Raw genomic sequence first — 13602 nt, 5'->3', positions numbered from 1 at the left:
AACTTAATTTCTCCATGGTCTATGTCCGCCTAATCTGAACTGCACTCAGATGTCATCAGAGTGCAGTCCGATGTTTTACACGCACCACACTCATTAGACTTGAAATCACCATGAAGCACCAAGGTGATTTTAGTCATCCTCTGTGGCGTACAACCATCAGGCCACCTAAGACTAAAACACCAGTCTAAGGCTATGTGCGCACTTACCGGATTTTGCCGCGGATTTTCCGCGGATTTGCTGATGTTTCGCTGCAGAAAATGTTCATAACATCTCTGCAGTGAATCACCAGCAAATCCTATGGAGAAAAAAAATCCTGTGCGCACTGGGCGGAATTTGACAGCTGCATGTTTTGCTGCGGGAATCCCGCAGCAAAAACAAGTGCATGTCACTTCTTTTCCGCACATCGCTGCGGGATTTCACTCCATTGACTCCAATGTTAATCATGAAATCCCGCAGGGAATAACGCAGGCAAATTCTGTGCGGTTCACTGCGTTTTCCTGAGTTATTCCCTGCGGTATTTCGCGGTTTACCTCCGGTAATGTACATCGCTTGTCTGCGGTTTGCAGGGAAGTGATGTCATTACAGGAAGAGGAAGCCGTGCAGAGAGTAAACACACACACACACATCACAGACACACACAGACATCACAGACATAGAACACACATAGAAAGAAAACGGAAATATAGAAAACAAAGAACGTGGGCTCCGCTGCATATTTACCGTCCAGCCGAGGTAAGCACACAGCGGTGGCCCGGTATTCTCAGGCTGGGGAGGGAGAGGGGCAGGGATAATGTCCCCCGCCTCACTCCCCCTCCGGCAGCCGAGAATATCAGCCGCAGCTGCCCCGGCACTGTCGCATGCATTATGCGGCAGCACCGGCGTGTCCTCGGCTCTTCTTGCCACTGTGTAGCAGTGGTGGCAAGGTAATACAAGGGGTTAATGATGGTGGGGGACCACCGCCATTAACTCCAGGCTTGATCATGGCAGCGTCTATGTGACAGCTGACATGATCAACCCGTAAGTAAAGTGAATAAAACACACACACCGAAAAATCCTTTATTTTAAATAAAACAAACAAGCCTCGTTCACCATTTTATTAACCCCTCCCGCACCAAAGCTCCGGCGTAATCCACTGCTCCGGCGTAATCCACAGGTCCTGCGCTGCTTACATCCAGCCGCGACTGTCACAGACACAGCGCTGAATGAACGCAGCAGACAGCAGAGGTAATTACTGGTCATTTCCCACGGCCGGTAATGTGAACTCACTGCCGACCGTGGGAAATGCAGCGATCTGTCCTCTATCTATCTATCCCTCTGTCTATTCTTCTGTCTATCTACTATCTCAGAATTAAATGACTTTTTTTTTTTTTTTTCTTCAATGTGCTTTATTGCATTGAATGCAATAAAGCACATCCCAACCCGCACGCGGCAAAACCGCGGCAATACCGCGGCAATACCGCATGCGGTTTTCGGGTGCGGTTTCCCGCGGTTTTTTACCGCGGGTGCGGTAATCTTTGAGAGCATGCGGAATTTTCTCAAGAAAATTCCATTTCCCAGTGCGCACATAGCCTAAAGGGTCCCATGTAACCTTGGTATCTGGCAGAACAAGCACACAATGATTTTCCTACATGGCACAAACAATTATTTAGGCTCAGCTCAGATTTCCTTTATATTCAATCAGTGACGCATTTGCCTGCATTATAGAGGGGGTCAGCATTAATGCTTTCTTGAGTCACAATACTGATATCACATTGACAGCACTGCAGTCAATCAGTAAACTCAACGTTTCATCAACTTGGGCAGAGCTCAGCTATTGGCTGCAGACCATAAAACAACTGGCAGCAGCTGCAGAGATTCAGCCGTGGACCCGGGAAGGGTGAGTAAAGCACAGTTTGGGGGGGTTTTGCAGCTGGAAGGGCATTCCTGAAACTGGAAAACCCCTTTTAATCTTGTCTGTTCCAAAAACCAGTACAGAGAAAAAGAATGTCTGAACACAAGTATAAACAGTCTCAGAGTTCCAGATACCTTAAAAGGGAACCCGTCACCACTTTTCGGCCTATAAGCTGCGGCCACCACCAGTGGGCCCTTATATACAGCATTCTAACATGCTGTATATAAGAGCCCAGGCCACTGTGACAACATAAAATACTTTAGAATACATACCTAACGGTCGTGCGGTGGGCCTAATGGGCGTCTCCATTGTCCGATGCCGGCGCCGCCTCTTTTGTCCATCTTTGTTCTCCTTCTCTAGCCGCGGTGCATGACGCGTCTGACGTCATACACACTTGCCGGCATTCAGGTCCTGAGCAGGCACTTTGATTTGCTCTGAGCATGGCAGATCAAAGTATTGTAGTGCGCCTACGCAGGACCGGCGAGTGTGTATGATGTAGACGCGTCATGCACACAGGCTTCAGAAAGAGGACGAAGATGGCCGAAAGAGGTGGCATCGACACCGGAGACGTCCATATGGCCAACCGCACGACCATTAGGTAAGTATTATAAAGTGTTTTTCTGTTCTCACAGCGGCCTGGGCTCTTATATACAGGATTCTAACATGCTGTATATAAGAGACCACTGGTGGTGGCCGTAGCTTATAGGTAAAAAAACTGGTGACAGGTTCCCTTTAATAATATATTATGGACATTATTAACATGTTATTATGGTCATCATTAATAGTGACATTTCTGAGTTCAGAAATTACAATATAAACCCAAGCACGGATATATAGGCACCAGAAGAGGGTATGATCACACCATGAGAACAAGTTAGAATAAATGATGATGTACCTCTGGTACACACGATATCATTGTTTTAAAGCACATTGTACAGAGATACATTTTAAATTATGTATAATCCAATTATAAAACTTAAAAGGGAATCTATCAGCAGGGTGAACCCTCCTAAACAGTCTATATGGGCATGTGGATCATAGGAAGCAGGATAACATGATACCTTGATATTTGTGATCCAATGTCTTATTCCAGGGAAATTTTTATATTAAAGGGTGTTACCAGTGTGAGACATGTAATAACTGACAGCCTGCTCTCTTGATCTTCATGTCTCACACTGGTAATGTTCCTCTTGTTTAAAATAAGCTAATAATAATAATAATAATGGAGAGATTCTCAGGGAATCTGTGTCCGAACCATAGATTTTAACAGCTCATTTACATATTAAGAAAAACATGGAATAAGGCACTGAATCACAGATATTAAGGTATTTTTTTATTCAACTTTCTATAACCTGCACAGTAATGTAGACGGCTTAGTATAGTTGATCCTACTGAAGATTCCCTTTGACGGGAATCTGTCACCAGCTTTTTGCTCCCCTATACGAGAACAGCATGATAAGAGACCCCAATTCCAATACCAGCAATATGTCACTTACTGGGCTGCTTACTGTGACTTTTGATAATATAATAAATAAAATGTATCTAATGCAGATCTAATCAGTTCTATAAATGCTGAGCTCTGTGTAATCTGTGCATAGGCAGAAAGCTGTCAAGCTGTGGTAGGGGTGGGATTATGCAGAGCCCATGAAAATGGAGAACTACATGGCAGCAGCTTTATTATTCATGTTGTGATAATTTCCTACTGATAAAGGTTATTTAATCAAAACTACACTAAATAGCCCAGTAAGTGACACATCACTGGAATCAGGATCTATGTCTCTACATCAGGGGTCCCCAACCAGTCGATCGTGAGCCACATGTGGCTCACTGTCGGTCACTGGAAGCGTAGTTGTACAGGGCCGCGGGACCATCTTTTTCTCAGGGCTGGCGGTTATTGGTGGGCAGCTGATCCAGGGCCCCCACGCTCTGAGGGCCTCCCAGCCTTTCAATCAAACTTCAGTGACAGTACAAGTTCTGCACTATTGCTGAAGTTTCCGCAGTTGCAGAATGAGCTTTGGTGACATCACAGTCATGTGACTCCACCTAAGGTCCTAACGCTGCACTGTGAGAGTCTAGGCCTGCACATATGCAGAGTCAAGGACCTGGAGACCCCGCCTCTATTCAAATGTATGCATGTCTTTCAGGCGCACATACATTTGAACAGTGCGGAAACAGGAGTGAGGCGGAGGAGCTCCTCAGGACCACACCAACATGCGGTCATCACCGGGGCCATGGGTGCAGAGAAGAGGAGGAAGAGCAGGCACAGGTAAACGCTCCAGCAGGAACCGAAGAGGACATGTACAATAATTTTAGATGAGGGGGCTGTGGTAGGGGAGGAGCGGTTTTACTTTACAAGGGACATTATGGGGCACATTATGGGGCAATGAGGGACATTATGGGTGAGTGGGGGACATTATGAAGCATATTGGGACATTATAGGGCAGTGGGGGACATCATAAAACAAATTGGGACATTAGGGGGCAATGAAGGACATTATGAAGCGTATTGGGACATTATGGTGAAATGGGGGACATAGTGTAAATTGGGATATTGTGGTGCAATGAGGGACACTATGGAGCAAATTTGGACATTGTGGGGACATGGGGGACATTAGGAAGCAAATTGGGACATTATGGGGCAGTGGGGGACATTATAGAGTAAATTGAGACAGTACATTTGGGACATTGTGAGGGAATAAGAAGCATTATGGGGTAATGGGGACATTATGAGGCAAATTATGGGTCAATGAGGGACATTTTGGAGCAATGGTAACATTATGGAGCAAATTGATTGATTGGGACATTATGGGGCAATGGAGGAAATTATAAAGCAAATTGGGACACTGTGGAGCAATGGGGGACAATATGGGGTAATCAGGGTCATTAAGAGGCAATTAGGAAGGAGATTGTGAAAGGCAGCATAATATAATGAGCGGGGGGGGGGGATTTATGCAGAGATGTGCTATGGGGAGATATTATAGAAAGGGCAAGTTTTGGGGGGACATTGTGGAAAGGGGCACTTTGTGGAACTATTTTGGAGAGAAGCAGTGTGTGGGGGGATATATTGTGCAGGAAGCAATTAACAACCCCTTCTGATTCCACTTGTTTCCCCAGACATTAAAATTAAGGGGGCCAGTATGAGGGACATAACTATTTGGGAACAGAATGAGGGACAAAAATTATTGGTTTATGGTGGCAAAGAAGGGAATTTTGTTTACTTACCGTAAATTCCTTTTCTTCTAGCTCCAATTGGGAGACCCAGACAATTGGGGTGTATAGCTATGCCTCCGGAGGCCACACAAAGTATTACACTAAAAGTGTAAAGCCCCTCCCCTTCTGCCTATACACCCCCCCGTGCTCCCACGGGCTCCTCCGTTTTGGTGCAAAAGCAAGAAGGAGGAAAAAATTATAAACTGGTTTAATGTAAATTCAATCCGAAGGAATATCGGAGAACTGAAACCATTCAACATGAACAACATGTGTACACAAAAAAACAGGGGCGGGTGCTGGGTCTCCCAATTGGAGCTAGAAGAAAAGGAATTTACGGTAAGTAAACAAAATTCCCTTCTTCTTTGTCGCTCCATTGGGAGACCCAGACAATTGGGACGTCCAAAAGCAGTCCCTGGGTGGGTAAAAGAATACCTCATAATAGAGCCGTAACGGCTCCGTCCTACAGGTGGGCAACCGCCGCCTGAAGGACTCGCCTACCTAGGCTGGCATCTGCCGAAGCATAGGTATGCACCTGATAGTGTTTCGTGAAAGTGTGCAGGCTCGACCAGGTAGCTGCCTGACACACCTGCTGAGCCGTAGCCTGGTGCCGCAAGGCCCAGGACGCTCCCACGGCCCTGGTAGAATGGGCCTTCAGCCCTGAGGGAACCGGAAGCCCCGAGGAACGATAAGCTTCGAGAATTGGTTCCTTGATCCACCGAGCCAGGGTTGATTTGGAAGCTTGTGTCCCTTTACGCTGGCCAGCGACAAGGACAAAGAGTGCATCCGAGCGGCGCAGGGGCGCCGTACGAGAAATGTAGAATCTGAGTGCTCTCACCAGATCTAACAAGTGCAAATCCTTTTCACATTGGTGAACTGGATGAGGACAAAAAGAGGGTAAGGAGATATCCTGATTGAGATGAAAGGGGGATACCACCTTAGGGAGAAATTCCGGAACCGGACGCAGAACCACCTTGTCCTGGTGAAACACCAGGAAAGGGGCTTTGCATGACAACACTGCTAGCTCAGACACTCTCCGAAGTGAAGTGACTGCTACTAGGAAAACCACTTTCTGCGAAAGGCGTGCGAGAAATATCCCTCATTGGCTTGAACGGTGGTTTCTGAAGAACCATCAGCACCCTGTTCAGATCCCAGGGTTCTAACGGACGCTTGTAAGGAGGGACGATGTGACAAACCCCCTGCAGGAACGTGCGTACCTGTGGAAGTCTGGTCAGGCGCTTCTGAAAAAACACAGAGAGCGCAGAGACTTGTCCCTTAAGGGAGCCGAGCGACAAACCCTTTTCCAATCCGGATTGAAGAAAGGACAGAAAAGTGGGCAAGGCAAATGGCCAGGGAGAAAAACCCTGAGCAGAGCACCACGACAGGAATATTTTCTACGTCCTGTGGTAGATCTTGGCGGACGTTGGTTTCCTAGCCTGTCTCATAGTGGCAATGACCTCTTGAGATAATCCCGAAGACGCTAAGATCCAGGACTCAATGGCCACACAGTCAGGTTGAGGGCCGCAGAATTCAGATGGAAAAACGGCCCTTGAGACAGCAAGTCTGGTCGGTCTGGTAGTGCCCACGGTTGGCCGACCGTGAGATGCCACAGATCCGGGTACCACGACCTCCTCGGCCAGTCTGGAGCGACGAGGATGACGCGGCGGCAGTCGGCCTTGATCTTGCGTAACACTCTGGGCAACAGTGCCAGAGGAGGAAACACATAAGGGAGTTGAAACTGCGACCAATCCTGAACTAAGGCGTCTGCCGCCAGAGCTCTGTGATCGTGAGATTGTGCCATGAATGCCGTGACCTTGTTGTTGTGCCGGGACGCCATTAGGTCGACGTCCGGCATCCCCCAGCGGCAACAGATCTCCTGAAACACGTCCGGGTGAAGGGACCATTCCCCTGCGTCCATGCCCTGGCGACTGAGAAAGTCTGCTTCCCAGTTTTCCACGCCCGGGATGTGAACTGCGGAGATGGTGGAGGCCATGGCTTCCACCCACATCAAAATCCGCCGGACTTCCTGGAAGGCTTGCCGACTGCGTGTTCCACCTTGGTGGTTGATGTAAGCCACCGCTGTGGAGTTGTCCGACTGAATTCGGATCTGCTTGCCTTCCAGCCACTGCTGGAACGCTTTTAGGGCAAGATACACTGCCCTGATCTCCAGAACATTGATCTGAAGTGAGGACTCTTGCTGAGTCCACGTACCCTGAGCCCTGTGGTGGAGAAAGACTGCTCCCCACCCTGACAGACTCGCGTCCGTCGTGACCACCTCCCAGGATGGGGGTAGGAAGGATTTCCCCTTCGATAAAGAAGTGGGAAGAAGTGACCACCGAAGGGAAGCTTTGGTTGCCTGAGAGAGGGAGACGTTCCTGTCGAGAGACGTCGGCTTCCTGTCCCATTTGCGTAGGATGTCCCATTGAAGAGGACGCAGGTGAAACTGCGCGAAAGGGACTGCCTCCATTGCTGCCACCATCTTCCCCAGGAAGTGCATGAGGCGCCTCAAGGGGTGTGACTGACCTTGAAGGAGAGATTGCAACCCTGTCTGCAGTGACCGCTGTTTGTTCAGCGGAAGCATCACCATCGCTGAGAGGGTATGAAACTCCATGCCAAGATATGTCAGCGATTGGACCGGTGTCAGATTTGACTTTGGAAAATTGATGATCCACCCGAAACTCTGGAGAGTCTCCAGAGTAGCGTTGAGGCTGTGTTGGCATGCCTCTTGAGAGGGTGCCTTGACCAGCAGATCGTCTAAGTAAGGGATCACCGAGTGACCCTGAGAGTGGAGGACCGCAACTACTGTAGCCATGACCTTGGTGAAAACCCGTGGGGCTGTCGCCAGGCCGAACGGCAGTGGCGCGAACTGAAGGTGTTCGTCTCCGATGGCGAAGCGCAGGAAGCGCTGATGCTCTGGAGCAATCGGTACGTGGAGATAAGCATCTTTGATATCGATCGATGCAAGGAAATCTCCTTGGGACATTGAGGCGATGACGGAGCGGAGGGATTCCATCCGGAACCGCCTGGTCTTTACGTGTTTGTTGAGCAGTTTTAGGTCCAGGACAGGACGGAAAGACCCGTCCTTCTTTGGAACCACAAACAGGTTGGAGTAAAAACCGTGACCCTGTTGCTGAAGAGGAACCGGGACCACCACTCCTTCTGCCTTCAGAGTGCCCACCGCCTGCAGAAGAGCATCGGCTCGCTCGGGAGGCGGAGATGTTCTGAAGAATCGAGTCGGAGGACGAGAGCTGAACTCTATCCTGTAACCGTGAGACAGAATGTCTCTCACCCAATGGTCTTTTACCTGTGGCAGCCAGGTGTCGCAAAAGCGGGAGAGCCTGCCACCGACCGAGGATGCGGTGTGAGGAGGCCGTAAGTCATGAGGAAGCCGCCTTGGTAGCGGCACCTCCGGCGGTCTTTTTAGGGCGTGACTTAGACCGCCATGAATCGGAGTTCCTCTGATCCTTCTGAGGCCTTTTGGACGAGGAGAATTGGGACCTGCCCGCACCCCGAAAGGACCGAAACCTCGACTGTCCCCTCCTCTGTTGGGGTATGTTTGGTTTGGCCTGGGGTAAGGATGTTTCCTTTCCCTTGGATTGTTTGATGATTTCATCTAATCTCTCACCAAACAAACGGTCGCCAGAAAGTGGAAAAACCGGTTAAGCACTTTTTGGAAGCCGAATCTGCCTTCCATTCCCGTAGCCACAAGGCCCTGCGTATTGCCACCGAATTGTCGGCTGCAACCGCCGTACGGCTCGCAGAGTCCAGGACAGCATTAATAGCGTAGGACGCAAATGCCGACGTTAGAGAGGTTATGGACGCCACTTGCGGCGCAGACGTACGTGTGAGTGCGTCAATTTGCGCTTGACCCGCTGAGATAGCTTGGAGTGCCCATACAGCTGCGAATGCTGGAGCAAAAGACGCGCCGATAGCTTCATAGATGGATTTCAACCAGAGCTCCATCTGTCTGTCAGTGGCATCCTTGAGTGAAGCCCCATCTTCAACTGCAACTATGGATCTAGCCGCCAGTCTGGAGATTGGAGGATCCACCTTGGGACACTGAGTCCAGCCCTTGACCACGTCAGGGGGGAAGGGATAACGTGTATCCTTAAGGCGCTTGGAAAAACGCTTATCTGGACAAGCTCGGTGTTTCTGGACTGCCTCTCTGAAGTCAGAGTGGTCCAGAAACATACTCGTTGTGCGCTTGTGGAACCTGAAACGGAATTTCTCCTGCTGAGAAGCTGACTCCTCTACTGGAGGAGCTGAGGGAGAAATATCCAACATTTGATTGATGGACGCGATAAGATCATTCACTATGGCGTCCCCATCCGGAGTATCAAGATTGAGAGCGGCCTCAGGATCAGAATCCTGATCAGCTACCTCCGCTTCATCATACAGAGAGTCCTCCCGCTGAGACCCTGAACAATGTGATGATGTCGAGGGAATTTCCCAGCGAGCTCGCTTAGGCGGTCTGGGGCTGCGGTCCGTGTCAGAGCACCTCACCCTGGGATCTATGAGACACCCCGGGAGGACATTGTTGTTCCAACTGAGGGGAACCAGGGAGCAATGATTCCACAGTGCCCATGGTCTGAGATACCGGTCTGGACTGCAAAGCTTCTAGTATCTTAGCCATAGTCTCAGAAAGTCTTTCAGTAAAAACTGCAAACTCCGTCCCTGTCACCTGGACAGTGTTAGCAGGTGGTTCCTCCTGGGCCACCCTTAGCAGAGGCTCCGGCTGACTAAGTGCTACAGGAGCCGAGCATTGCACACAATGAGGGTCAGTGGAACCTGCCGGTAGTATAGCCGTACATGCGGCGCAGGCAGCATAGTAAGCCTGTGCTTTGGCACCCTTGCTTCTTGTGGACGCCATGCTGTTGTCTCCCCTGGGCAATCCAGGAGGGTATATAGCCAAAAATCAACCGTGCACCATACAGTGTAAAGTATAGCCTAGAATCACATAATCTATAAGTACACTTCTGCACAAGTGGGGCCAGCACCTCAGGTGCTGCTTACCGCCCGCTCAAAGCGGTTGTGTGGTCACCAGAATCCCTGCCTGGGTCTCCCCGAGCTTGTCTCCCCTCTCCAGCGTCAGAAGAGCTGACAGGAATGGCTGCCGGCGTCCTGAGGAGAGGAGGGGGCCGTGGGCGTGCCCTGGAAAGTGCGGGAATCTGGTGCCCCACTGTGCACAGTGAGGGGGGGTGGAGTATGCAAAGCATGTTCCAGCCCTCAGTGCTGACTTCTCGTACAGCGTCCCGCCCTTCCCCTGACTGGCAGGCCTGGGGGCGGGAAAAAAGTGAGACTAGGCCGCAAAAGCCGGGGACTAAAGTTATAAGCGCGGCCGGCGTATAAGCCCGGTCGGAGCGGTAGTCCCCGGCGCACTAACAGTCCCAGCCGCGCCGCAGTGTAAAAATGGCAGCGGCGGTCAGCGCGGTAGTCCCCATAAACTAACACACCCAGCACGCTGCAGTGTGTGATGGCACAAGCGCGGTCAGCGCTGCGGTCCCCGGCGCACTAACACACCCAGCAATGCTGGAGTGTTTCTGTGCGCGGTCCCCACGGGGACACAGAGTACCTTAAAGTAGCAGGGCCTTGTCCCTGACGATACTCGGCTCCTTATCCAGCAGAGTCCCCAGGAGCTGTGGATGGAGCACGGTCTCAGTGCCTGGAGACCGATTAGGATCCCACTTCACCCAGAGCCCTAAAGGGGATGGGGAAGGAAAACAGCATGTGGGCTCCAGCCTCCGTACCCGCAATGGATACCTCAACCTTAACAACACCGCCGACAAGAGTGGGGTGAGAAGGGAGCATGCTGGGGGCCCTGTTATGGGCCCTCTTTTCTTCCATCCGACATAGTCAGCAGCTGCTGCTGACTAAGCTGTGGAGCTATGCGTGCATGTCTGCCTCCTTCGCACAAAGCATGAAAACTGAGGAGCCCGTGGGAGCACGGGGGGTGTATAGGCAGAAGGGGAGGGGCTTTACACTTTTAGTGTAATACTTTGTGTGGCCTCCGGAGGCATAGCTATACACCCCAATTGTCTGGGTCTCCCAATGGAGCGACAAAGAAAGGGGCAATTCAGGGGACATTATTACCGATGAAATATAAATTCATTTTGAGGATACTACCTTCCATGGGGAAACAAAAAAGTCTGATGTAGTGTAGAAATTGGGGAAAAAGTGAGGAATGTGCTCTGGAAGTGATCAGCTATAGGTGACTTATTTATTGCAGAGTTTAGTCATGGCAGGAAGAAGTGATGGCGGTCAGCGCCAGATGAAGAGGAAAAGCGAAGATGAATAACTTCAACTAGAGACATCACTGGTAAGTCAGTGTATTACATGTACACACACACTATACACTATATACAGAACTCCTGTGTATAATGTCACTGGTGATCATTGCATTACCTTACACTATATACAGAGCTCCTGTGTAAAATGGCACTTATTAGTGTTGTTAGTATTGTGGTTTTTATTCATGATCATTATTGTAGTATTATACGTCCCTTTGTGGTAGTAATATGTGGTCTGGTCACGGTGTGGGTGGCATTATTTGGTCATTATGTGGTCTGGTCCTAGCGTTATGGTATTTCTTCCTTGTATGTGATAATATTCGGTTACTACATGGTCTAATTATGGTGCGGTGATATTACTCTCTTGTATGTGCCTGTATTCGGTCACAATGTGGTGGTAATATGTGGTCTGGTCATGGTGTTGTGTCATCTCTCCCTTGTATGTGGCTGTATTCAGTCACTATGTGGTGGTAATATGTTGTTTGGTCACGGTGTGGCGGTAGTTCTACCTTCAATGTGGTATTATTGGTCTTGGTATAGTGGAATGTGTTGTGTATGGAGGTCACTTTTTTCTACGATATCAATATGGGGAAGATTCTTTATTTCCAATTGTTGTTTCCTGCTTTCTACTGCTAAATTGGCTTTGACTACGGCTTCATCTCTACAATGTGGCTCTTGACCAACTTTCAAAGTCGAATGTGGCTCTCAAGGAAAAAAAGGTTGGGGAACCCTGCTCTACATTATGCTGTTCTCAGATTAGGTGGAAAAACCTGGTGACAGATTCCTAATAGTTATTAGTGGTCAGCATAGGAAACCTTTTTTGTGCCTCATGGCATATAAGTTATAGAAGAGAACGTGTTTTTAGCTGGACACAATACTGTGGCAGACATTTGCATAACAGCAAGTGTTGGCACATATCTAACATGTGGAAACAAGGTTTTATTGCCCCTGGATAAAGCAGAATTGATACCACTTATTGACTTATTTGCACAGAGAAATGCTGGCAAACTACATATTACCATCTCTTACACAATCCCTTTATAGCCTATATTCAGTTGGTGAGCCTTACCTTCTTCCGCTAGCTCTTTATTAAGGATCAGCTTGCCATGTCGTAGATAATTCAGAATGGGGCCAAAGTAGGTAGGGTCCCGATCAATAAGATAGGCGCCCGTCTCATCCTAGGAAACAGAAAATCAAGATCAGCTCTACACAATGCACACAGATATACATCATTAGTCATATGTGGAGTAAATAAACTTTGGAATCATCATTTCTGGTCACTAACGTGAATAAAAACCCGAATTCATCATCCGTCTGTACCTGCCAGGATGAGACATGGATAAGACATTTCGGGTGATGGGACACTTCTGCATGCTGCACAGTGGAATGTTAGTACCCTCCCCAGGGCGCCACCGTCCCACCGCCCGCCTCCCCAGGGCGCCACCGTCCCACCGCCCGCCTCCCCAGGGCACCACCGTCCCACCGCCCGCCTCCCCAGGGCACCACCGTCCCACCGCCCGCCTCCCCAGGGCGCCACCGTCCCACCGCCCGCCTCCCCAGGGCGCCACCGTCCCACCGCCCGCCTCCCCAGGGCGCCACCGTCCCACCGCCCGCCTCCCCAGGGCGCCATCGTCCCACCGCCTCCAGCAAATGCCATTATGGGACATTTTCTGCTCATTTTTAGTTTTCTGCTCCCAGCAGATGCCCTAATACACAGAAGAGTCTCCCAGCAGTTCTGGTTGCCATGGCCCTGCTCTACACCGTGCCCACTGATCTCTCAGGGCTGCTGGCCGTCATTCACACCTTATCGGAGTCCAGGTCCGGCTCCTCCTGGCACAGGCGGTACAGGAAGGACTTGGGCTCCCGGCACAGCGTCTGTTTGGTGCTCAGGAAGTACGTGCCGCCCACGTTCAGGCGGACCCATTTTCCTCCCGTTCTGCCAGAGCCCTCCTGCTGACTGGGACTGCGGGGGCTCCGGGGTGCGGAGCAGGAGAGGCCGGGGCTCGGGGGTCCGCTGCGGGGGCTAGGGATGCTCAAGCTGTGCGGGGTCACCCGCGCTCCCACCGGCTCCGCTGCTTCCCTCTGTGGTTCTGCCATAATGGCTCAAACAGAAGAGAACGGCGGAGCCATAACACCGAGACTCGGAGCTGGAGAGGCTTCCGGGGCGCTGTGCCGTCACTTCCGAGGGCACCAGCGCCGTCATATTGGTACACCCACT

The 13602-nt window shown here is 50.3% G+C and overlaps 1 protein-coding gene across 1 annotated transcript in view; it reads right to left on the bottom strand.

The window, feature by feature from the left end:
- The window catches only part of KCTD2 (potassium channel tetramerization domain containing 2), a 31772-nt gene extending 18170 nt beyond the window's left edge, over positions 1-13602 (bottom strand). Inside the window, 3 exon segments of the mRNA XM_075347484.1 lie at positions 12454-12562; positions 13188-13482; positions 13484-13602. Coding sequence (XP_075203599.1) covers positions 12454-12562; positions 13188-13482; positions 13484-13587 — 508 coding nt within the window. The 5' untranslated portion in view covers positions 13588-13602.

Source organism: Anomaloglossus baeobatrachus, chromosome 5 (assembly GCF_048569485.1).
Source record: "Anomaloglossus baeobatrachus isolate aAnoBae1 chromosome 5, aAnoBae1.hap1, whole genome shotgun sequence".
In the NCBI taxonomy this organism is placed as follows: Eukaryota; Metazoa; Chordata; class Amphibia; order Anura; family Aromobatidae; genus Anomaloglossus; species Anomaloglossus baeobatrachus.
The sequence above is the reverse complement of the archived record's forward strand: the minus strand, read 5'-3'. Positions and strand labels throughout refer to the sequence as shown.